Source organism: Mustela nivalis, assembly GCF_964662115.1.
Source record: "Mustela nivalis genome assembly, chromosome: 6".
NCBI classification, from domain to species: domain Eukaryota; kingdom Metazoa; phylum Chordata; class Mammalia; order Carnivora; family Mustelidae; genus Mustela; species Mustela nivalis.
The window spans coordinates 12,911,909-12,938,788 of record NC_139025.1 but is presented as its reverse complement, the minus strand read 5'-3'; the positions used below and the strand labels follow the sequence as shown (position 1 = coordinate 12,938,788).

The window sequence follows — 26,880 nt, the reverse complement described above, 5'->3', positions numbered from 1 at the left end:
TGATTCGCTGAACTAGAGCATTTTCTAACAGCACGACTATGTGCCTTCTGAAGCAGGACAGGATGTGGTTCGGGTGCCAGAAGGTGACACAAGGGATAACAGAATCACAAGAGGCTTTTCTAACAGAACAACAGGGGTGGATGCTGAGAGCATGACTCCCGAACCCATCTGTTCCAAAGACTTGAGAATCCAGATTCTCAATCTGTTCCACGACAAGCCCAGCCTCTCCCACTGTCTCCTGGAGGTCCCTACCCAACACCCTGACCCGCAGCTCGAATTAAACCTCATCCAACCCAAGGTTTTGCCATTCCCCGAAACCTGTCCCTCCTGCATTTGTTATCTTGAGCTAAACCCCTTGGAACTGTCCTCTTCCCTCCCCCTTTCTTCATCTTCCACATCAACTGCTCTAAGTTCAACTTTTAATGAGTAAGTGTGTCAGGCAGCCTGGGGGCTGGTCCTGACAACGCGAAGACTAAGGCGGTGACTGGTCTTCAGCCTGCTGACTGTCCTCCCTCCGGCCTGGAGCAGCACGGCTCTGTTCTAACTGGTCTTCTGACTTCTAGGCTCTGTGCAGCCCACTCCTCCCACCCCCACCAGGCCGAGCCATGGGACTAGCACTGTGCTCTGCACGCCTTCCCGTTGCCTTCAGAGAAGAGGACCGAATCCCCAGCCCCTTCTTCCAGGCCTTGGACCATCGGGTCTAAGCCCTTCCTTCTCTCTGTGCTCTTTGCCGCCTCCGCGCACCCTCCATCCTGGACACGTTCGGGGTGCCCCTGTTCTCAGACACAGCGACCACGTGCATACTTTTACTCATCTCGTCCTCTCTGCCTCTTGTCTCCCTTTCTGACATAAAATCCTTTTTCTCTGAGACCGAATTCCAACATCAGGTCCACGAATGCCTAATCAGAACTTCCTGGGGGGCCCCCACCGCCTGCTTTCGGTGCCGCTGTCACACATCCATCCGAAAGGTTGGTCTTATGTGTGTCTATCTTCCCAACCAGACTCGCTCCTTAAGGGGCAGCTCTGAGCTTTATTTCCCTTTACATTTCTGGTGGCTTCAAACACGTCTGCTGAAAGAAGGAGGCCCCTATCGGCAGTGCAGAAAATGAAGAACAGAAGGCGGGTTCAGGATCAGGGCCCTTAGTGACCTCAGAAGCCCAGCCAGGGGTTCACAGCCATGGTGGGTCTACATCAGCTGGAAAACAGTCAGTCACTAATAAGAAAATGCCCAAACTGGCGACTATTATTACTAATTACTAAAAAGCAATTAGAACAGCTTCAAAGTTAACGTTCCTCCTTAAATGTGAGAAAAAGGGATGGTGGAATGACCCCAGACACTCTTGAGCATATCCTCGCTCTGACGTGCAGTGGCAAGAGAACTTCCTGACGATGGCTCCTCTAGGCATTGCCCAGTGCGGCGAATAAGGACATCAAGGATGCCAGGTCTTGAGGGAATGGGATGAGAAGCTGGGACAACAGGCCGAGTTCCTAAGCTCCCCTGGTCATTATCAGCGATCTTGTTCTTGCTATGCAGACCCACAGAAAGACTAGTTCCACGGCTGGTGGATACCGGCTCGGCAGAGGGTAGGTGTGGGGCAGCCTCAGTGGGGTCAGGGACTTGCAGGGCCCTGGAACACTGGCTCACGCCTACTTTGAGTAACATGTTTTGATAAAGAGATCAAGAGACTTAGCTGGGTACCATAAAACTGACCTCGCTTTATTCTTTCCCATTAAGACATATCCCAGATTTCTCACTATTTACTCTGAAATAATCAGAAAGGGGCTGGAGCGGAGGAGGCACAGGAGAAGGAAGTTTCAAGGAGGACTGGGTAGGGTTTAAGGAGCAGTGTGGAGCCCAAGGGCACAAGGTATCATACTGCTTTCTGCCTTAAGAATTTGGCTTTTATAGGCTTGTACCACAGACAGACTTCAGATGGAGCTGCGTTTGTGGAGACTTTGTGTTTCTGCCGCATAGAGGAGGAGGCATTAAAGAAAGATGAAAACAAAGGAGACACAGTGTGAGCATGGTCGCCAGGTCAGGGCCGCTGCAACATCTGGGGGACCTGTGACCCTCCAACTCTCTTCAGCTGAACCAGTCATGCCAGTGAATTAAACTACAGTAAATATTCAGATGTTTGTGTTTCCGAAAGGAAGTGACAACAGACTCCGTAGGAAAAGTCAGATGTAACTTTTACATTTGTATTTAGAGCTTGCTCTGCTTACTCTGCTCTCCAAAACGTACATTAATTTAACATATCTCGTGCTAGTTCTCAACCTCAGCTCTTTTATTTGGCATATGTATCAGAAAATTCTACTTGGTTACTGGAGTTATCCCAAAGTGAAAAAATAGCATTTCCAGAAGGCCAGCATTCACTCCCATCCCTCTTCTGCATTTATATAACTCAATAGTGGCTTTGTTTTCTGTCTGTTCACACACATAGAACACACAAACAGAAACCGATGGAATGCCATCCAAATGTTTTTACGATGCTAGATGCGTATGTATGGTGGGCAAAGGAATTTTCAGAATTAGCTCTTATTCTGATGACTTACTATTCTTTTCTAACAGTCCGAAATGAATACCATCACAATTACTGTTTGAGAACAGCCCTCGTTCAGTGACTGGGGCGGGGTGCTGCCTGCTGGGCAGTCCACTTCTGCCAGAGAGAGCCTGGGGTTGGCTGTGACTCAAGCTGGGCCAGCCACGTGCTGTCCCACCACTTGGAAAAGGGGGACCCCCAAACTGGCTCACAGAGGAAGCCAGCACGCTGACCTTTTGGCTCTCTCCACCCCACCATCCCCTGTATTTGAAAGCACCACTGAAAAGTCAGTGTAAGATTAGGGCTTCTCTTCTCTTTTGAGAGAAACTGAGATCTTTCTACTATCTTAGTCTCAACAAGCCTCTGACTTCTGGACATTAATGCCAAATAGGTTTAGAGGACTCACACTAAAACATCTTTCAGCGGCTGTGAGACTTTTCAATTCTGTGGAATGTAAGAATTTCCAGGAATGTTCCAGTCACTGTGAGGAAATGTCTCAACCTTTTAGTGTTAATTTTGGTAGATTCTTTTCCCAACTTTTTTTTTTTTTTAATTTAGCCAAGAAATAACTAAATGTTTTTAAAGCAACTGAAATTAAATGTTCTCTGGAGGTCCCTATGACTTCCCTCTGCAGAAACAAAACACCAGGGCTTTCTGATCCCATGAAAAATGCAGCAACTGAAAAAGTCATGATCATCAGCCAGCTAGACAATACCTCCAGAGTCCACAAGATTCTGCTTAAGACCAGCTTTTCATTTATATGCAATGCATTTCACTGCAATGGAAACAGAATTGAATGGAATGGACATTAAGGAAGAGATGGTCCAAGATCAGAATCAGTCCCTCATTTTCCAGAAGCATTCTTACACCAGGGCAAAGGGAGAAGAGACTTACCCACAAAACTCAGATTTCTAATAAAGTAAATCTCTTGCACTCCATCATGCCCTTCCCATAAATCAACTCACAGGTCTATACACACAGTATTAACATTAATAGAGTCTCATTAAATTGATCTCTTCAGATCATGACTGATTATAATTTATCAACTTGTGGATAAAGAATTCTTAGTATCTGAGTGGCTAATGATAAAACATTTTCCTGAGTAGTTACATATAGATTTAATTATGCCTCTCTGTCCTGCTTTATACTCCAAAGTGACAGCACTGCCTAGATGTGTCCAAGGAGACGAGGCCCTCCGTAACCCAAGTGCAAACAGTGGAATGATGGTAAAAACAAGAGAGAGGGTTTCAAATAGCACCAATGACTGACAAATTAGATACTTGAGTCCATAATTAAGCACAGCACTTTACCACAACTTAGCAATTAAAATGCTATTCACCCAGAGAGCAGGACCAAGTTAAAATCTGTTTTCAGAAATGTAGATCAACCAGAATTCTTCCAGAATTTTGTAAAAAAAAAAAACAACAAAAAATTCTCACAAATGATTCAATGTAATATAATTTGGGTGCTATCTCCAGACCAAAGTTTGAACAAGCTATTCTAATTCAAGCCACTTGTCCCTCTGTCATTTCATCTCTTTCTACCGTGTTCTTTGTGAACCAGAGCTAGCCCCCTGGCTTTCTGAACAAGCAGTTCATATCAGCTGTTCAGAATGGATCATGAAAATCCTGCTCTGATGAGCCTCCTGCGACAAGGTCACTCTACAACAAGGGATAACTTCTTTACACAATTAGGAAAGTACAGCAATCCATCACACTGAGAGAAATGAATCATCACGTCGCAGCTGCTGGCACGCTGTTAGAAGTTCCCAGCCTGGCGTCCATCATGGGGGCCTCTTGACAAGAGTCAATTTTCTATCTAAGGGTGACTCGAAAGAACAGAAAATAAAAATGGATTGCTTGCAGGATCAGCCACATAATTCATGGGACTCAGTTGCAAAATGAAAACAAAGAATCCCCTTTGTTGAACAGTCCAGTAAACTGTCAAGACAGGGACAGCAGAGCACAGAACCCAGCACAGAGCCTCACGAGCGTGGGGCTCTGTGCACCTGCAGAGGCTGCTCTGCGAAGCCGGCCCAGACTGCAGTGCATGCAATGGGGCCCCCAACACACAAACACGCATGTACTCATCTGACAAGCTCATCCGTCTTGAGCTCTGGTCTATGTACGGTGCTAGATTTCGCTCCTGTAGCATGGCGCTGGAGGCTATGGCGGCCGATGGCTTTGATGCTAACCCCAGCTCCACCACCAGCCTGCTAGCACTCTATGCTAATTATCTCATCTCTTAATCCCTGGGCATCCGTGTTTGAAGAAAGAGGGGAACGGCAACCAAGGTCCTGGGCTGTTGGGTGAACTGAGAAAACTCTCACAGGGGACTGTGAATAGAGCCTGGCACAGAGGATGAACTCAATACTACTGACTTAGAGTTTTTACATAAAACACAAATAAAATGTAAATGGCATGAGAGCGGAACACATAGGGTGTCAGGGGGCTCAGGCAGGTTAGAAGTCAACTCCTACTGTGAAAACTAGGAGAAAGGAAGCTTTATGAAGAAATGTATCTGGAATAGGTCTTGTAGGAAGCCAAGGATTTCCACAGAAGTCAGGAGTTGGGACACAGGGGAGTGTGGGTGTGTGTGGCCACCATGAGTTAGGTGAGAGCTCTATCCTTGCAGAAGACGGGAAGGGGCTGTGACTGGGAGGATGCGTGGGTCTTGCAGGGTGAGCCCCCTGTGGTGGGCCAAGGAAGCACAACCCTTCTCTGTCAGGTAACAGGGATGCACAGAAGCTTCTAGAGCAAAGCACTGGTATGGCCGGAGCTGACCTTAAACAGTCAAATCTGAGGGAGATACAGACAGTTGAGGATCCATTAGCCCACCACAAACACTAGCTTCTTCGATTAGTCTTACCCTCCACCAATACCCACAATCCTTCATGAAAAGAAGTCACAACCAAATCCTTCTGGGAGAAGCTAAGAGATTTTGTTTGGATTTGACATGCTAGAATTTTAAAGACTAAAAAACTAGACGAAATAAGTTCCTTCCCTGCCCCAGTTTTCAAACAAGAATAAGGGAAGCAGAAGCAGAATGACGGCATGCCATGCTGGCCTCCGCTCAGAGCGGCTGCGCACTGGCAGCCCCCTCCGGGGGTCTCCGAGACCCCCAGTCCTCTCCTCACAGCTGCCCTAAGCTGGGAGAAAAAACCTCCACCCCACAACCCACTTTCCTTTTCCACCAGACCCTACTAGTACCCAAGTCTGAACCACTTGCTGCCGGCCATGGTTCCAGGCTGAACTCCATCTTCATCTCTACACCCCTACTTTTATTTTGGCGTATTTCATACACTATGATCATCTGTCCTTTTAAAAAATATAATGGGAAGCTGAGAGAGTCAAACAAAAAGTGGCAGATTGGGACACTCCAGGCTGTTTCACTTGGCTGGGCTCAGAGTCTCTCCAGAATGGGGACTGTAGAGGCCAGTGAACTCCAGCACAGACCTGTAAGCAGGCCACAGGTACAGGAGTGAGCCCCTTCCCTATCAACCCTCCTTATGTGTTTGCACTGCGCTCCTTAAAATGAGCCTGCAGCTCCAGAGCCAGTGGCTCAGGGCCGTCTTTACATGGCCCGAAGCAGGGTCTCATGAGCCCTCTTGAGGTACGGCCACCGCCAAGCACCCAGCACTCAGCCCAAATACACCCAACACGCAGAAACACACACTCTCGAGTGAGAGAGCACCTCAGCTCTTAAGAACCAGCCCTAAGGACCCTCTCCCCATCTAATGATACATAGCAATTGGTCCTGCAAATAAAAAGGAAATTAAATCCACTTTTCTCAGCAAGTACTTTAATGACAGGCAGATCCCAAACGGCCACTCTATAACCATACTGGGTGATTCTCACAAGCGGAAGCTGACCTTGGCCCGTTCATTATCCAGGACCCTGAACAAAAAGGCTTAGGGGAAAATTTCACACAGATGGTTGTGGCAGTGGGTTTGGTGGCTCATATGTCTTCATTATAACTAATTTCTACAAGTATATATATATATGTATGTATACATACATATATATATATACTTTGCAATCAACAGATCTTAAAGAAAAATGTCAGTCGTTTCAAATATAAGGCAGCAGAATGTACTTTTTTCCCCCGTGAGTTATTTAAATTCTTGAGAAATGTATTCATGTAGCTGATGCGCCTTCATCAGGCAAAGGCCTAAGTTCTCCACGGGGAGGAGAGTGACAGCAAGACATATGTTAGCTATGACTTCTAGAAAGGCCTCCCCATGTTGTGTGTGTTGTGTGTGTGTGTGTGTGTGTGCGTGCACACACATAGGGGCTGAGGTAGCCTCAGGGCCATCGTGGGCCTCTGTAGAGCCTCCCATAGGGTATGGCCAGGCCAGGACTCCTCAGGCAGTCCTATGGTAGCAGCCTCCCAGCGTTGGGTCGGAGGGTAAGACCTTGCTGCTGGGCACTCACAGGAGTACAGTTCCTTTGTGACACACAGAGCAGCATGGTCACATGCCCCCTTACGGCTCTTTCCAGAACACAACTGCTTCATCAGATCCTCTTGAAGGTCATTCTAATTTGCATGGATGGGTTTGCCAGAATTTCCTATACTTCCTGCAAATGCACAGCTCATCAGGACTGCTCTCAGCACAGCAGGCCTCCTGAACTCATCCTCTGTCTCACCGAAGTCACCCGTGACACTGTCACTGAAGACAATACAACGTGCCTGTGAAAACACACTGACCTACCACACGCCTAGCCTGGATTAGGCTGCAGACGGATTCATCGGCCCAGGCTGGCCGAGCCACCACAGCCCAAAAATGCTCCAGTGGAACATGATCTGCTCCGCCCTCGCTCAACACCACCCACCCCCAACGAAGCTCTGTCTGGAAAAGCAGCGAAAAAAGGACAACAGTGACAAACAGCAACCACCATTTTCTGAGCCTCCCTATGTGGCAGGCCTGTTCTAAACCATACCTGTTCGTAACCATACCGCCTCGGTCAATCTTTGCATCAGCTCTGGGGCGTGGGGCTAGTGCCCATTTGATGCGTGGTGCCCTGAAGTACAGCGGGGAGCAGGGAACCTCCCACTGTCTATCACTCCCAGCACTCACATGTGAACCAAGGCCTCTGCGCTCCTGGCACATGTGGGAGTTTTCCAGTGGCTCACGCTGCAACACTGGTGCACATGTTGGGGGAAGCCCGGTGGGGATATGTGTCTGGGCTGAGCGCATGACAGCTACTTCGAAGCACTTGGAGAGCCTGGGCTGGGGGCCACGCTGGAGCACTCTGGTCTCATTCCCTGGGTCCGTCTGGAGTACATAAAGGAAAGGGAACAGGGGGTATGCGGAACTCCAGCACTGTGCCCGTTTCCTGAACACTTAAACAGGAAACATCACTGTACTATAATCTGAACGTGGGAGCCTGCATCCCACCTGACCCTAATCCTAGTGTGGATGCCACAGGATGCCAGCTCCTGTGGCAAGTTGGGGGAAAAGGAGCATTAAGAGCCTAGTGAGGGGCACGGGTGGCTCAGTAGGTTAAAGCCTCTGCCTTCAGCTCAGGTCATGATCTCAGGGTCCTGGGATCGAGTCCCACATCGGGCTCTCTGCTCAGCGGGGAGCCTGCTTCCCTTCCTCTCTCTGCCTACTTGTGATCTCTCTGTCGAATAAATAAATAAAATCTTAAAAAAAAAAAAAAAGAGCCCAGTGAATTTACATCAAATATGGTCCTCTGCTTTTCCTCCTCTTGGCCATAAATACAATACTGTAATTCGGTTTCCACTAAATGGAAAGCTTCATACGAAATTCAATCAAGAACAACTCACACTTCACTCTGAGTCAGTCTGAGACAGCTTTACTCGCAATATACTTTTAAAATAGGATTATTTAAAATTAAGCCAACAAAAATCAAGGAATTCTATCTAAATCTAGCTTTAATTCTATAGCTTTGTCAGACTACTGAATGTTTCAGTTCTACTGATCTTTTAATTTTTATAAAAATGAACTGATTTGCCAAGTGCCCACTGAAGGATGAATGAATAAACAGAATGTGGTATCTACACGGAAAGGAAAATTATTCAGGTTCAGAAGGAAGTGTCATGGACTGAATATGTGTCCCCCCCCCCCCCGCCAACCCCTACCAAATGCATGGGCTGAAGCCCTAACCCCCATTGTAATGATATTAGGAAGGGAGCCTTTGGGGGAGGTGGTGACTGGTCATAGACAAGGTCATGAAAGCGTAGCCCCCGCAATGGTATCAGTACCCTTGTAAGGAGAAAAAGAGAAACCAAAGCTTCCTTCTCTGCCCTGTGAGGGTATGGTGGGAAGGCTGCTGTCCACAGCTGGGGAGAGGGTCCTCATCAAAAACTGCAGCTGCGGGCACCTGACCTTGGCATTCCCAGCCCCCAGAGCCTCGAGAAATCAATGTCTGCTATTTAAGCCACCTGGCCAATGGAGTTTTGCTACAGCAGCCTGCATTAACACAGGTCGGAATCCCCACACACGTGAACCTCGAAGACACTATGTTACAGTGAAACAACCAGTCCTGAAAGGATGAGTATTTTATAATTTCATTTATATAAGAAACAGAAGTCACAGAGACAGAAAATAGAATGGTGGTCACTAAGGGTGGGGAGGGGGACAGGGAGGGACGGGAAAGGACTGTTTAACAGGGACAGTCTCCGTTCTGCCAGGCTGAAGAGGTTCTGGAGATGGGACAGTGGGAGGCTGCCACAACAGTGAATGCTCCCAGAGCCACGGGACTCTACACGTAAACTGCCAGCGTGGTACATTTCAGGTCATATATATTACACCACAATAAAGAAGGGCAAAAAAATGACAAAAAATGTAAAAGTAAAAAAAATGTACTTTCTCCTGAATTGATTTACTTCTGTTCCTACTATTTAAGTAAGTTCTTTTGTTTATTGGTTTAATTACTAAATAAAGTTTTAAAAAATTGATTGCGGGCCCATGACAATGCCAGAATTTATAATTAATCCTTGGGATATAATGATGAATAAGACAGGCTAAAACTGGCAATATCCCCAAGTAAGACTACAATGAAATTTACAGCTGACCCTTCAACAATGCAAGCATTAGAGGTGCCGACCCCTAAAGTACGTGAAAATCCATGTATAACTTCAGGCACCCCCAAAACTTTACTAAGAGCTGCCTCGTGACCCAGAGCCTTACTGGTAACAGCTGATTAACACATGTATTCTATGTTGTATATATTATACACGATATTCTTGCAGTAAAGTAAGCAGAGAAAGGAAAATGTTAGTAAAGAAAATACATTCACAGCACTGCGCTGTGAAAAAAACCCACACACAAGTGGACACATGCAGTCCGAACTCATGTTGTTCAAGGGTCCGCTGGAACCGGTTCTGGGAAGGACCAGTTGTTAAGCTGCAGAAACAGGGAGCGGAAGGGCAGTCCGAGCAGGGCCACTCACATCAAGGCATCAAGGACAGAAAACCCAGCCACGGAGTCCTTCACAGTCCAGAGCCTGGGGTGGCGGGTGGAAGGTGCAAGCCAGCTGAGCCAGGGCTCACAGGCAGACGGACTCGCGCTGACGGCTGGCAGAAGGCTGCGATGAGGGGCGCCTCCACTTCTATCAGCCTGCGAGTCTCCCAAGTCTGCAACGTGGTCTGGGCCAGAATAGTCCTAGTGTGACCTGACACGCCTGTGATGATGACTGGGGAAACTTGAAAACCAAGAGCTCAGAGAAGTTTACGACTCCTACCTGGATGGGCGTGGGATGGGGCACAGGGTGGAGAGGAAGGTGATTAGGAATCCTAGCCCTACCCTGGATACCTGTGGCCCTGGCACAACCATTCACTGTGCCTGGTGACATGTGAGAAAGAGGACTGAATGGATGAACAGGGGCGCGGCTACAGGCCTTGGCTGCAGGCCTCCCGGGCTTGTGAGGAGACACGGGCGTGACCTTCAAGGGCAGATTCAGCTTGTCCTCAGGCAAATGGATATGAACAGTGAAAAGGAGGTCAAGGCACAGCTACACCACTGAGGAACTGCTCGCACGCTGGGGATGTGGTGGAGGTCAATGAGCCCGCCGTGAGGCACTGCACGCCATGGGAGGAAAGAGTCTTGGAGGACACACAGTTTGGGGGAGCAATGAGACAGGTGCAAAGAGCTGACCAAAAAAAAAAAAAAAAAGAAAAAAGAAACAAAATAAACAAACAAAAAACCAGGGGCAACGTTTTGAAGACAGAGAAAAGGAGTCTGAAAGCGGGAGCAGCGAATGGTGCCGGATGAACTGAAGACTGCCGCATCCGGGGGCCAGAGCTCTAGAAACACAGAGGGCAGGGATGTAGATGGAGCGACAGTGACACTCTCAAGTTCTAGGGTTTCAAGGTCCTCAACTCAAGACAAACAACTACGAGCCAGGGAGACGGCACTTGGAACATGCAAGTCCTAAACCGTCTAACCACCATTGGGGGATCAAATGGGCGCTTGCCTTATGTCAAAGCAGAAAGTAACAGTGAAGACTGGCGTGGGACTGCTGAAATAAATTCAGCATCTCTTTAAGGACACAGACTGGTTACATGACCATCATGCCCTTTGTGGGGGGCTGGTGTCTGCTGAAGGGGCACGGAGGCTCCACGCAGCCAGCCTTAACCTCCCAAGGGGGGAAGGACTCCCCCCAGCTGCTCAGAGCTAAAAGCAGGGGATGCAGGAAACAGTGGCATCCAGGCACGACTTAAAAGTACCAAAGCTGGTTAAGTTCCAACACCAAATATTTGCATAAAGGTTGGTGATGCTTCAACTAAAAAAAAGAGAGAAAGGAAAATTCCTTATGCTAAGATGCCTGTTGTTTGGCAAAGCTCCTGAAATACATTAACACGCATCAGGGCTTTATGACTGGTCCCACACTAGGTTTAAGCACAGTAATGCAGTAAGTTCAATGCGCTACGGTAGATATTTCAGTTCCAATTCTACCCTTACACTCTAGATAAATCTGAGGCCAAAATAGTGATATTTTTGAGTCATATTACCTATTTTTGTTGAGTAAATATTAATTCTGTTAATAAATACTACTCCCACAAATACTATAAAATCCTGTACTCAAAAGGCCACCTGGAGCGCATAAAGCTCACATATTTAAGCCAAACAGAATTAGACTTGAGTCTATTTGGATGGCAAATGAACCCTCTGCTTGTACTGCATCAGGTTCTCTCAACAATGTATTCAGAACACAATTCAGAGAAATAATTCTTATTAGGAACTTTAAACACCAACACATTTTGGTATGTTATAAAAATCATGCCCTTGGTATTAAAGGAAAAAGGAAAAATCTGTTCCACAAGTATTAAAAAAAAATTCTTCCTAATGACCTTGAAGTCTGGGATCTTACATAAAAATGCAATGAAAACTAGACTTCTACAGGCAGTAATTGGTGTTTTCATCAAAAGTGAACCAGGCTGGAACCCGCCACGGTGAATGATGCAGGCAGATCTGAGTAGCGAATGTGGGCAGGGCACACATGAGAGGGCTATTGGCTTCAGCTTAAATACAGCTGGTTTCTCACCAGTTCAGTATGACTTGCCTCATGTTGGGGAGGAAAATAAATGGAATGAAAATTACGTAAAGGCAGTACTCTGTTCTCAGTATTAGGCTCATGATGTGATCAATACGGCAAGATTCAAGGTATGGCAGAGAATAGCATTTATTTTGACCACTTGCAACTCATCTGAAAGGAGTCATACTTTACAGACTGCCCAGGTACAAATGCAAATGATGCCCAGGGCAGGACCGGCAGGACGGGGAAGGCTGAACAGATGAGGAAAATCCGGCAGCCAGGAGCCCGCCTTCCCCATTTCAGGAAGGTGTTCCGTTCTCAGTAACACCAAGAGGGGATGCCTTCTGGTAACATTTTACTACATTTCAAGAAGAAAATGATACTTCCAGGTAAATTTACAAATCTGGGGATTCATGGAGGACTCAGAAAATATTCCTGATGAATGTCATGTCTATTCTCTATCGGATTATCCTTGAAACAGTAGCAAAACAAAGGTTCTTAGAGAGCACCTTCTATTTGTGACTCCAAGTTAAAACTTACAAAAAGAAATAATGTATTACTGAAAATGAGCGATGACGGGATAGGAAAGTGAACTCTTAAGACTCCACAGAAGATGACTATCAAACCACCACATATTTCAAAAGGAAGGGGAGTCAGATAATCCGAATATCCTGCATATGTACACCTGAGACTTCACAGGTCACATAAACCCTCCTTGTTAAGATACAAGATACCAGTCCAGTGTTCTGAAGATACCTGAAACTAAGAAGTTTTAATTGAGTGGAGGTTAAAGTTCTCTGAAAACCACTGGCAACCTCGCTCCTGCCACTTTCATCTCTAAAGCGGGGAGGGCCCCTGGGCTACTCTGATGGTCTTCAGGGACAGCGCTCAGATTCCCCTTCCCCCAGGGGTGGGGGACAGGGAGTGGTCAAGATGAAGGGCAGACACAAGTGCCCTCAGGAATCACCTCGCGAACCCAGAGAGCTCCCTCTGGAAATAAGGGAGCTGATGCAATCTCTAGCACTGAAATCTGCTTGCATCATAAGGTGACAATTAGCTACAAAAAATATTTCCACTTCTGAAGTCAGGATGTTCAGCAACAGGCTTCAGTTTCTGTTGCAGAAACTAAATTCAGCATGGAATCAAAATATATCCTGTTCTGTTATTATATGAAATACTGTATAAAGAAAACCACACAAAACAATTTAACTTATAAAAGTCTCATGATTGTCTTGAAAGAGAAAGAAAATAGCACTGAGAAGGTCCTTCTCCAAACAATCAGTTCCTGCAGTTCATCTTTCAAAATGTGGGCCAAATCATGAATTCCAGCTCACACACACCTCAGGGAGAGCCAAGTCTGGAATGTGGAGAACAAAGAGTTTATTCAGAGATCTCTCGTATATTTTCCTCCTCGAAAATGATGAAAACAAGAGGAGTCCAGATGGGAAAGTAGCCACTTTGGGAGGCATCTTTTATTGTGGTGACTGGTGAAGCTCTGTAAGCAGATCTCCAGGATTAAGTGAGGAAGTTTAGAAAGACAGCTAGTTTTTTGTCGTTGTTGTCTATAAATTATTTCTACACGATACTCAAATATTTCTGAGCTAGTTAAGTGACAATGTTTTATGCAATAGCACACAAAACGCATAAAGGTATAATAGTTAGACTAAGAAAAGAAATGTCACAGAGTGGTTTTTAAAGCCTCCAGCTTTCTGCTCCCAGTCTGAACCAATCAATGGCTACTTCAGCAAAGCTGGGGGCACCCTGTTTCTGCTGCTCCATTGACCTAGACTCAGATTTTGGCTCCCACCTTCCTTCTGCCCCGCACAGCTCTTGAAACAGAGAACTCTCCCCAGCTCCGGGGATTCCTGACCCCTCTCCAGCATGGGGGTCACAAAAACATTCTGAGACGTGATCAAGACAAACAGAAGTGATGCAGAAAGGAAAGTGTACAGAGAGAAGTTGGCTTCTAGCGGGTGACTACCAGCTTACTAAATTCAACTGTCTCCCTTGTTGGCATAGGTCATTTACAGTGCTATTGTTTAAAATTTTTACAATCTTTATTAACAAAGTGACACACAGACAATCAAAAACCTGCAGTCTTTTGCTACTATCATATCACTTCTCCCCAAAAGACGAAGACTATGAAAGATGATAATATGGCCAATGTCCCCTCAAGGAGTCTGCCAACTTCTAACCCCTGTTGCCACTAAGTGTGCAGTGACCGTTTCTGCTGCTGTCACATGGAAGTGAGAGCACAAAGCACAGATTCACTGCTCAGAGCTGAATGCTTTGCTGGACACTCATCCTTACGGCTTTAGAACACCACCATGCTTTGAAAGCCACCAGGGCACACACCTGTTTCTATTTTAATTCCTGATTTCTTTTTTCCTCCTTCTTTTTAGAGAGGAGGAAGGGGAGAGAGGGAGAGGGAGAATCTTAAGCAGGCTCCATGCCCAGTGTGAAACCAACGTGGGGCTCGATCTCACAACCCTAAGATGGTGACCTGAGCCAAAATCAAGAGCTGGATGTTTAACTGACTGAGCCACAGGTGCCCCACAATTCTGGATTTCTAGTACAATATGAGAAGACCTACAGTTAGTGCTTGTGGGTCTGGTGCTCTGCATCTCTGGGGCCGAGATGCAGAGCGAGCATTTGGAGGCACACTCACCGCCGCTCCAGTGGGCGCCCATCGCTGGAGATGCTTCGAGGGATGTTGGCAGCTCTTTCCGGAGGAGGCATCTTTCCATCTCCTTTCCCAGCGTTCAGCCTCGAGGTCATGGGACTCTGCACCTGAGAGAGGACTTGCGGTGAATGAGTCCCCTTGTTGGCATTCCGCTGCCATTTGTTATTATTTCGAAAGGGAAACTTGAATTCATAGGAAACCCCTTCATTCATCTTGTATTCCATCACTGGCATACGGTAGGTTTCTGAGCAGCTCCTAGTGAGGGCACAGAAAGAAGAAAAATTAATATTGTTGTTCTTGTGAGTGGAACCACACTGCTTCTCATTAACAGTGAAAGTGGATCAAATACTTCATCCTTTTTTTCAAACTGTCTTAATCATTACTATCCTTTCAAAAACCAGAACCCCAGGAGTATATTATACTGGTGTATTTTCCCTTGCTCAGTCTCACCTATGGAGTCTTGAAAAAACAGTGAGACCCAGAGTCATCCCAGTGAGCGGAGGGAGCCAGTAGGAGCAGAGTCAGGCCTGAGGCCTGAGAAGGGAAGGCTGCCAGGCCGGCAGGGCGAGACAGCAGAACCCCAAGACCAGGCCTCAGAAGAAGCAAGCAGTAAGCTCTACACACCCTTCACTCAGTAGCATGACTGTGGATCTAAAAAGGTACTGAGTTTGTCTGGGATCTTAACAGTCAAAAAATGAAGGGGGGGATAGATTTCAAAATCCAAAATGAGAGCCACATTTAGCTCAGAAGGAGAAAACAAAAACCCAATTATAGAAATTTTGCAATTATCAAATCACCAGGGAACAAAGCATAATCTGAAATCAGACTCCCCTCACTGCCCCCACCCCCGACTACCCCAAGCCAAAAATCTCCCACAGCAGGGAAAGCAGGGCTGGCCCCCGGGAGCAGCCTGAGTGAAACTGATGTCAGGCCCAAATGTCTTTCTGTTGCTTTAGCCCCTTTTCTGGTGCTACTGTCCCGGCCCCCGAAACCTTAGGAAATGTGGAACCCACTCTCCATTCTCTTTACTGGAACAACCAAGGAATGTTCAGTCTATTATTAACTTCACTGAACTACAAATTATTGAGAAAACCCTATGCCCACTAAGCAAAAAAAAAAAAAAAAAAAAAAAAAGACTTCCTTGCGTAAAGGAATTTCAAAGCTTGAGCAGCAGGTGGGAAAGGAAGGGTTGCTACATTTCAAGGATGGGTTAAAGCTGATTATGAAACACTTCAGAGACAGAGGAAGGAGAGTCCTAACAGTGAGGTCCACTAGAGACAACGCGAGCTAGCGGCCACATGAAAAAAGTCAAAGGGAACGGTGAAATTAATTTACTCTTTTATTTAGTCTAATATATCTAAGATGCTGTCATGTGAACATGTAAGCAAGAAAATCAATATAAAAACTCAACAAGGAGATGATGTACATGCATCTAAATTTGGTGCGTACTGTACACGTATAGCACTTCTCACTGCGGGCTAGTCCCCTTAGCCACGGACGACTTGTGGCTCCGCTCTGCACAGCACAGGGCCAGAGGCTGGGTCTTGATTTGGGAAACAGGCTTGTGTTGGTGGGAGAATAAGCCCAGTGGAAGGTATCACTGTCCCAGGACCTTGTCTGTGTGTCTCAGGTAGGACTCCTGGTGTTTCCAACGTCTACACCACCGTGCGCCCTCTTGCACACCTCCGTGAGACGCGGGTATTGAGAAGGGCTGCTTCTGAGGTGCATGTACTTGCTGGGGTCCTTGCCTGCTCAGTCTCAGCCCCAGTCTCCAACAGGAACCTCTTCTCAGAGTTTTCTTACCACTCTTCCTGATTCCTTAAAAGCCTAAATCAACCTTAATCTGACTCTCTGCCCAAGGCTCCTCTGTACTCCTTAGAAGCATTAAGGACCGTGGTGGTTTTCAAACCTTTGGGACCATGAGCCCAGTAAGAAATGCATTTTACAAGGTGATGCAGCCCAACCACACACACACTCACACACACCCTTCCACTCGGCTGTATACACACACACACACCCACACACACACTCACTCACACACATACCCTTCCACTCAGCTGTATGCACATATATACACACTCACACTCTTCCACTCGGCTGTATTCCGTGTTAATCCTCTTCATTAAAGAAGCACACTGAATGCAGCTCCCTAAGTGGATTTCACGATCTACTTTGGAGTTACAACCTGCGGTGTGCAGAACACTGCTTTGTGGCACATCTGACATGACTTTCAGCAGCTCGTGACTTCTTATGTAATAAACTTTTCCTCTGATAGAAGGGACTGTCACCTGAGGCTTGGATGTAATTTCTAGCTTTGATCCTGATCGTTCTGACAAAAAAGGTGTGATACCTTTTTGGTTCTTAACAGAGCTATCACTGTAGTACAGTTTGAAGTCTTCCATTTCTGACCAAATACGGCATATGACACAGTAACTTGTGCTCCGGGTCTATAAATATAAGGCAAGAATGTTGCAGCTTGCAGAAGGGGCAGTAATAAAAACTTGCAGTGATCCCTGGGAAAATTTCCCTCCACGCCAAAATCAAGACTAGCTTCTGCTTCCCCCCCACAGTGGTCTGTCTTAACTTGTAAATCCAATGTATCGTATCACTTACATGGCAAAGACGTATATGTATCTTCCATCTTTCTGTTGGGTGCTGGCAACCAGCACATGTACAGAACATTGCTGTCACATATTTTGGGCACCAACTTTTCAAAAATGTTCCCGTGGGCCATGTCTTCCCTTCAGCACACCCCACCCTCTGACAGATTCTCTTGCTGGGTTTTAACTCCCCAGCACTCTACATGCACCTTCCAGGCACAGCTGCCTCCTGGTAACAGAAACAAAGGTAACCTACTCCGAAATGGACGAGCTGCTTTCATCCCTGGGGCCTTAGCTTCTTTGGGAAATGAAAGATTGGGAATTGGTGATTGCTGGACTCTCTTCTAGTTCAAAAACTCTTTGAAATAGACTTCTAAGCTATATAACATTTCATACTAAAACCGGTTAAAAGACCCCGGTACCCCAAGACTTGGTCGTCTTCGTCTGTTTCTTGTTTCCACCACCTCTAACGTGTAGCGAGAAACCTCCTGCACAGTCAATGATAACAGGATGCAGTATGAGAAAGCCTAAGCAGGGAGAGAAGGCTCATTCGCAGAGAACGAGAAACAGACGGTCTGCAATCTTAAACTTCAGCTAACTCGCCACGGCTCACTGCCGTCCGGGATGGGACAGCCCACCCACCTGCTTCCCATCACTGACTTAGCTCCGAAAATATAAGAACGATACATGGAGTCAGGAAGTGGGCTGTACGCTGAAGAACAAGGCTAAGAGCTGGTTTGTAGTGACACAGGAAAATTCATAGAAGGATTTTTATTATGTCATTTACGAAAACGCAGTGTTGAATGGCAGTGAACGCTGACGGGCCAGGCGCAGATCCCGTGGCGCCCCCACGGCTCTAAGTAGGTGCTATGGTTATCCCCACCTTCTCAGATGAGGAAACGGAGGCCTGGAGAGATGAATCTGCCCGAGATGGCCAAGCCGGGATCTGAACTCGCATAATTAATCTACACGGACACTGGCCTTCATCACTAACTAAAGGCTACATCCACACCAAGTCCCCAGCCGTCTTCATTTCCAGGGACTACTTGCTTCATTTGGCATAGCTGACGATAAAATGGAAAACTCAATAGTCTCTGAGGAGCGATGGGCACTGGAATTATGATTTCAGGATTTCAGGCCCAAGAGACACATGGCTACACACTGAAGCCCTGCTGGTTGAAAAGCCACTCCTTGTCCCCAGTCTCTTTTCTCAGCCTTCTTAGTCTTCCTCCTTTAGGTTCTGATGGTTCATCGCTTTCTCCTTTTCCCTCTCAACGCTAGGAATGCAGGTAAGAGGAACCAGTGTAAAGCACACCCAATAGATCATCTCAACACTGGACTCCGGAAGCAGCCAACTCAGATGTCTGAGGACGGCTGGGACCCTAACAGGCCATGTGATTTGGGTTTGGAAAAAACACCTAACTTCTTTGCACCAAAGCTCTCTGCCTAAAAGGATGAGCGATCTGAACCAACGAACTCTCACAGCCCTTCTGGTTCCCAAGCAGTATGCTTTTGCATTTTGAATACTTGTGTTTTAAAATGAAGACAAAACTCTGTGATCTGTTCTACTTACAAAGTAATTTGGTCCTTTTATGTAACTGTTTGTTTTTAGCTCTTCCTCTGAATGGTCCCTGATTGCGTTCTTCAGAGGCTGTAGGTTTGTGGCCCTCAACAGAAGAAAGGTCCACCACTCCGGCGCACCACTACTCAGAACCTCATGATTTCATGTCGGTGTAATTGCTAGCGGGGTGTTTTTCATCTTGCCAAGGGCTCAGTTCCTGAGGATTCAGAGGTCGCAGGCACCAACAGATACATGCGGGCCATGCACTCCAGCACTCTGGAGTCAGGGTTGGGCAGGGGGTGAGGGGCCCCTCCTGATGCTGGACATCTTCCTCCCCAGGAAACTTCCTGACGGAGGCTGCAGGAGGGCCTCCAGCAGGTGCACGTTCTCGCTCGTCCTGCTGGCCCACCGCGCAGTGACGGAATCTCTTCCCACCTCCTCCTTCTCGTTTTAATGGAAATGGAGGACTTGACTTTATTTATTTATTTTTAATGCCCCATACTTAGCAGGGGCTCAGGAATTTTACTTCCCTTGTCCTTCTGTCTCTTAAAAACGATGTTAGCATGAAAGCAGTAGGTCAGAGGATCTGCTTATGTCCTAAAACCAGGGAAAAGAGCCCTACTTCACTTTTCTGATTGAAGCCCTATGTTGCTGTTAAACTGTTCTTTTCATTAAAACAAAAAACCTGCCTTTTCGAAACCAAGGACTCTCCCATGTGAACACACATGGTGTCTGCATGTATGTCCAGTCAGCACACTGGGTGCCTGTGACCCCTCAGGACCCTGGCGCCCCGGGAAGCAGGTCGCAGCGGGACTATGGGGCAGGGGCCCGGAGGAGGCCCAGTCCCTGGAGCTGGAGCCGCAGGAACAGCTGGCAAAGAGAGTCACTCGTCAAAGAACAGAGTAATCAGCTGTTAGGAAAACAGCAGTGGGAGTGTGAAGTGTGGAGGAGAGAAAAATGACAGAAGAGCATTATCTTATTTCGTTGAAAATTACAGCAAGGTGTTCATGCTTCCAATGTTCCTTTGAAATTGTTTTTAAAGGAGGAAAGGGAGAGAGGAGAGTTTCCAGTCCCCCAAAAGGCAGCCAAGGCACCATTTCACACCTGCCCAGAAGGTGTGACTGGGGCTTTTCAGATGGAAACCGTTGTGGAAAAGGCAGAGTGTGCCTCCCAGGCGTGGGGCAGTGCGCGGCACCCATCCTGCATCCCAGCCTCTCAGTCCCGGCCCTACGGGGGCAGGTTCCTAACGCCTTTCTGTTGCGTCACTGCCAGGCTCCACTGGCCCCGAGAGCAGCAACGGGTGTCTCGGCAGCAGTGCTGGAAAATGAAGATAAACATAGCTCGCTCATTCGGAGGTGTGCGGGAGCCTGTCCCGGCTTGCAAGAGCAGGCTGGGAGCATCTATCCCAACTGAGTCCAGCACTGTCATGACGGGAGCTTGAAATCGACCCCAGAAGCAGTATTGGCACAGGGGCATCAGCAAAGGTTACAAATCGAGGTTCTGTTCTTCAGCATAAAGCCAACATACCAGCAGATCCCTGCTTATGCTGGTATATTTAAAAAAAAAAAAAAAAGGATTTGTGCCCAAGCCCACTAAGTAGTAGTTAAGAGCTTGGATTCTGAAGTGAGACCTAAATTGGCCAGATGAGCTTGGAAAGTGACTAACCTGAGTCTTGGTTTCCTTTAAATAGGAATCCTATTAATACTATTACCTCATAAGGTTGTTACAAGGATTAAAAGTGCTAATCCACGTAAAAGTGTTTTTTCTAACCTGGAAAATTAAATCCTCAGCAAACGTTAGTTGTTTTTACCAGCACTCCACAGAAGACATATCTGGCTTAGTATATCACTGTAGATAAACCACCTTCTGCTGCAGGCCTATCTATCCAGAGTCAGGCCTTCTAAACCACCTTTCCGGTAGTAACTGCGCACAGTTCAATGTCAGTCATGCTGCCTGTCCATTCACACATATTCATACTCACGTGTGCCTATCCCTTCCCCTCTTCCCACACAAACTGGGGAGCCTATGAAGCCAGGGGAAAGGCCTCTGAGCAGACAAGATGGCACCACACCATCCACAGACTCATTCTTAGACCATTAGTCCATAGACCAGCGTCTTTAATTCTGTACTGTGTGTAATTAAGGTTGACAAGTTACAAAGCTTGGTTCTCTTCTCCAGTTTATAGCTGCCTACTTAGAAACAACCAAGTAAACAATGTGAAGGAAAGACCAAGGGACAGAAGACAGAAGGACAAGAGAAGGGACACAGAGCAGCCAGAGAGTGCTATAAAGACCTAACCACCTCTCTGATCCGTCACCAGAGTCATTCCTGAATCCCGGTTCAGCAAAATTTTAACATTAATGATGATGTGCTTCAGGAAACCAGGAAACACTTGGCTAACTGAGGCAGGGTCGTTGTGTAAGACAATTTCCCCCAAATAGCTGAAATAATAAAAAGCTCTAGATACATATTTTGGTTTCCAGAAAAATCCAGTCATCCAAAAGGGAACATGTCTTGAAGCCATCAGACATGGGAGTTCACCATATTGTGACATGGGACCGCCTAGTCTCTGGGCTGTCTAGGCCGTAAGCACTGCTCAGAAACACTACCTTGAGCACAGTCTGTTCCACAGCATTGGTCCGAAGGACTGACATGCACGTAAACTGTCCTTGTTGCTGACTTTTTAAAGGTCACAGATAACCCACATAACGGTTTGCACATTCTGCCATCCACCATTCATGAATCTGCAAGAGCTCAGGTGTAGGACAGGTCACATTTTGAGGAAAAAACAAACAGGTGAAGGATGTTTTGGCTTTGGAAGGCCTAAGAATTAATTGCCAAAGCTTAAGAGAAACTCTTAGGAAATAATGGGCTGAAAGTGAATGAAGAGATTGGAAAAAATTAGTAAAAAAAGCATGGATATGCCCAAAGGAGAAAAGAAAAAGTTGATTAAATTTGTTCCACCAAGAAATCTCCCCAGAGACCAAGAAATTAAGTTTCCAAGCATGTTGCTGGCTTGGCAGGAGCTGGGAGGGCCAGGGAGCTCCCAGGCTTCTTTCTGCCAAAGGGCTGGGGACCCAACTGCCAAGCAGCATGAGCAGGACCAGCCAGCTCATTTGAACCCAATTCCCGACACACACACAGATGCAGTTAAGAGAATGCTTGCTAAGTCACGTCCAGGGCTCCAGGATGACAGAGCAGGCAGGGGTCAGAACGGCACTCGGAATTTCGGACAGGAAGATGAATAGGAGCGTCATGAAGCCTGACAGTCTGTGCTGCTGAGTGTCTTCTAATATTAAGCACTCCATGCTAAGATAGCTACCGGCGCAAGATCCTTAAGACCATGTTACCAGACTTCTCTATCTGCAGTACTGGCAAGTTTATAAACCCACAGACGTAAAATCTGGGGAAGGGTCCAGCCCAGTCACTCTTTCCAGCTGCTCTTGCCACAGACCGAAAGGGAGCTAGGTCCTGAGTCAGGCTTTCCGTGGATGGAACTCTGAGCACTGTGTGTGACCCGGGACACCGCACAGCACCCTTCTCCCCGCCCAGCAGGAGATGTTCTCTATGGCACACAAACCTGGCCTTGGATGGCTCGGTTCCCAGCTGCCAACTCAGACCTACCTCCGCGGGGTGCAGTCATCGTGCGGGGGGATGATGACGACCTTCACCGTGACAGATGTTCTCAGGAGATCGATCATCTGCTCGTGGCTCAGGGTGGCCACCGCCACCTTGCAGATCTCCACCAACCGGCTGCCCTGCCTCAGCCCCGCCTGCCAGGCGTAGCCGTAGGGCTCCACGTCTGCCACGATGCCCTCGTAGTTGACGTGGAAGCCAAGCTGCCCCAGCCCGTTCCTCCGCAGAGTCATCTCCACCGATTCGCAACCTTTGGATACAAACTGAACAAGGAAACAAAAGGGAGCACAGTTTAACGCCATGGGGTGTTGAGTGCTGGGCAGGATGCTGGAGAAACACCGCCTGTGGGGTCATTGCGAAAACTGTAACGCCAGCTGACGAGCGACCAGTTACTTCCCCTTCACTGACCTCCATTCATCAGGCCAAAAAGAACATACTTTTTGTGTCCAAAGACTCAATGGCTTTGCTGAGCTTACAAGGAAACCTCTAACAGAACCCACGGGGAGCTGGCAGCCAACAGAGACCGTATTCTGCTACTCACTTCGCCCTTAGAAAATTCAGGGCAGCAGATGCTCAACTGAACAGCGTCCCTCGACAGCCAAGGCAGACCTGCTGGGCCACCCCATCAGCCATCAGGGTAGTAGGATCAGGTCACGTGCAAGTGGTTTCCAGCACACATGCACAGCCGGAGTGTCTTCTCCCACTTGCTCTACTTTTCCTTTCGGAAAAGGATGGAAAACGAGTGACAGAAACTCTGGGTTGCTTCACATCATCAAGGGAGTTTCCAGAAGAGCTAATAAAATTGCACCAGCTTCAGGAACTTGCTTCTGGTCTGTACTGAAAGCTTCAGGAAAGTGAAATGGAATGTGGGTAAGTGGAAAGAAAATACTCACCTGCAACCTTTTGACGATCTCTTTAATGTCCTCGTTATTAATTAAACTCTCCACTGAAACGCATTCTCCTCGCTCGTAGAAGATTTTGAGGCTGGTGTCAGTTGAGGTCCACCCTATCACATCTCTGCAGGAACAGTTGAAAACCACACTCTTGGTTTCCTGCTCGATGAGAACGATGAACTCATTGGACACCCCTAACAGGCAGTCCATTTCCATGGCCTTGTTGTAGTCCTTGGCCCGGACGGCCCACACGATGGCCCCCATGCTACTGAGCTCAGCTCCTGGATACGGTTTAGACTTCTCCTTCTTCTTGGAGGCCAGAGAGATGAATGGGAACTTGCCAGATGGGTCAATAGGGGTGTTGGTGACATTCTTCTCTGCCAGATCTTTCAGGTATTCCTGGCGGGTCCGAGTGGCCATGGCCCGAAACTTTTCTGATTTATGAGCAGCATTTTCTGCGTTAATCACTTTGGCCAAAAGGAAGTCCCTGAACACATTTGACTTAGGGAAAGTGACCCCTTTGGGGATGGGAGGTCCAAAGGAAGGCACGTCTCTGGACCTGGTGACAGCCACACTACGAGACAGAGCAAAGGTGAAAAAGTGGAGCGTCAGGAGTTCTCAGTCTCATAGCATGAGAATAAAATACACATTCTCAAAGAAGAAGACCTGTCTCACAAGAAATAATAGAAATTTCTATTTATAGTTTTTTTTTTTTTTTTTTTTTTTTTTTTGTCCAAGAAACCCCAAAAAGCATCCTTACATTAATGGATAGTAAACCAACCATAACTCCATGAGGGAAAAATGTGTACTGTAATATTTTACCTTTAAATACCTACTGATTATTTCACAGCATGGGTTACTATAATCAGGATAACCTTTTAGAATAAGCATAGATTTCTTAAGAATACAAATGTGGTCTCCATTTTAGATTATGATGCCTATGCGCAGACAGTCTATAATGAAAATATCCCAAGATGCATGTCATGAAAGCTATGGATTAAATTTAAATAAATTTTTTTTTAAATTTAAAATATTATTTGTTGGCCTATGCAACCAGACCAAAAAGCATAATTTTAAAATGAAAATTGAAATTGCAGTATTAAAATGATTATGGTTTTTATAGTAATAGCAATCGTGCTTTACAATCATAGTATTACTCCCTGATATGAGGAAGTGGTGACGCAACATGGGGGGTTAAGGGGGTAGGAGAAGAATAAATGAAACAAGATGGGATTGGGAGGGAGACAAACCGTAAGTGACTCTTAATCTCACAAAAGAAACTGAGGGTTCCTGGGGCGAGGGGAGTTGGGAGAAGGGGGTGGGGTTATGGACACTGGGGAGGGTATGTGCTATGGTGAGTGCTGTGAAGGGTGTAAACCTGGCGATTCACAGACCTGTACCCCTGGGGATAAAAATATATTATATGTTTATAAAAAATAAAAAATTTTTAAAAAATCATAGTATTAAACTGAGCTATTCTTTGATCCACATTCTCTACATCTGGAATTTGATTCTGACAACTTGTTTGTGAGGAAATATTTCCCTTTTCCTTTTCCTCCAAGCAAGATTAATTTGAGAAAGCCTGACCCAGTCATTTTTCTGCATAATACTGTTAAAACTGGGACTAAGATAAGGACCATATGAGCATCTGTAATAGCCTATTATTTTTCATCTCAACAAAGAAAAAAAGTTTTTCCTAAAACAGTAACAACAAAAGTTAAATAGAAACAGAAAGGTTGTGTGTTTTCTGTCATGTTCTAAGACCTCATTCTAGGACCTCAGTGGACTTTGAGAGGGCTGGAAATGATGAGTCTAACAGACTGAATGTCCCTCTTTTCAAATTACCTTATTATTTAAAAGTGAGTCTATTATGCAATTGTACTAAGTATTAGAGAAGATATACAAAAATATTTTCTGAATTTCCAGAAGGGAAAAGTGAATCAGAGAGTGTGTATCTTTCAAAATAAATTGAAGACCTTGACTTCATTACTATTTTTGCTCTGCTTAAAAAGGGCTTAAGATATTTAGCTTTGCTTTTCAAAAAAGGATTATTTGTCATGAAAATAGGATAAATAAATAAAAATCAGGAAACCCAGGTCTTAAGTTACCTATTTTGTCTGAAGATGCCATGGAATGGCCTATTTGTTGGTTTTCAAAAATTAAAAAAAAAAAAAAAAAAAAGATTATCTAGTTGGCTTCATGGTGAAAAAAGGTGGCAAGCAACACTCCATTTTCTAACTGGAGATAAGAATTCACAGAAACCTCCATATGCATTACAGCCTAATTACACCAGTATTAGAAAGGCAATTTTTCTTGTCTGTTGTGAGCTGTCTGGCTTGAATGCTGACAGCTGTATAATTTTAATTTGATCCTTTTTTTTTTCCCTTAAAAAGTCAAGCAAAAGATGCTAAAATCCAGATATGCTAGCTTTTCTAAAGAGGAGTCCTATAAGGATCCAGAAACACTCATTTTTAAATTGGCAATTCCTTTTCTTGTTAATTTCACTTCAAATTGTTATTCTTTCTCAAGAAGCAGCTGCGGTTTTCTTTTAAATACAAGAGGAAAATGCTTACCAGAGGTGCCAAGATGAGCATTATCTACCCGCTTGCCCCTTAACTCACTGGCTCTCTACAGATCTATTTATTAACTGTTAGAACTTTAGACAAACATATATTGAAAACCCAACAATAATTAGAAGCCTCTAGAATGAACTATGAGGGGAAAAAAACGAAGCCTCAACATATAATTATCAATGATTCATCATGGTAGGGAGGTAAACGATACAGATGCTAAAATCAGTTTCGCATCATTAGAAATAGAACCCTTGCAGAAGAGGAGGAGGAAGCAGCCCAGGGATGCTTTTTTTCAAACAAAAGGTCTTGTTCTGGGTTAATATAACTTCAAGGTTTTCTACAAGGTTAAAAGCACATTGATTTAGATGCCACACATTCTGAACTCCTGCTAATAATGCCTGCTTTAAGTTCAGAAGAGCGAATATTTTTGCCTTATAAGAAGGCTTTCTAGAACTTCAGTTTGCTATATATAGATCCTTAAAGATGTAGTAATTATAAATGGTTCTTGCTATTTCTAAAAGCAGATTCCAAAGGGCTTCTGCTTAGACACACTTCTGTTAGCCTCATATGCAATAGTGTATCTCCTAAGAAATTATACATTCTTTATAATCCTAGCCACTCTGGATGTACTCGGCAGGGCTGAGGATTGGATGTTCTACCAGGAGAGTTATCCAGCAGACAGACGCTCAGAGGCTGAAGCAATTATGGAAAGTTAGCACCAGAAAAGAACATGGAGAATTCAGTGTTCCTCAAATTCTGCCAATAAAATCTTGAGTTTCTTCTTAAGTCATCTTGATTTTGCATTCTACTGAGGAATATTTGTGCTCGTTTTAACACAAAAACATCTTCTGTCCCCCCAAGTCTTGGGAGTACAACTCAAGGACTAGGAAA

The 26,880-nt window shown here is 45.9% G+C and overlaps 1 protein-coding gene across 9 annotated transcripts in view; it reads right to left on the bottom strand.

Moving 5' to 3' along the window:
- Positions 1-26,880, bottom strand: part of SIPA1L1 (signal induced proliferation associated 1 like 1) — a 363,533-nt gene that overhangs the window by 49,761 nt on the left and 286,892 nt on the right. For all 9 annotated transcript variants that reach the window (XR_014312408.1, XR_014312409.1, XM_082733366.1 and 6 more), the window contains 3 exons: positions 23,417-23,990; positions 22,512-22,786; positions 14,712-14,981 (listed from right to left, as the gene is read on the bottom strand). Coding sequence is in view for 7 of the 9 variants with exons in the window: in XM_082733366.1 (XP_082589492.1) it covers positions 14,712-14,981; positions 22,512-22,786; positions 23,417-23,990 (1,119 nt within the window). In the remaining 2 variants the exon portion in view is untranslated. The remainder of the gene's footprint in view (positions 1-14,711; positions 14,982-22,511; positions 22,787-23,416; positions 23,991-26,880) is intronic.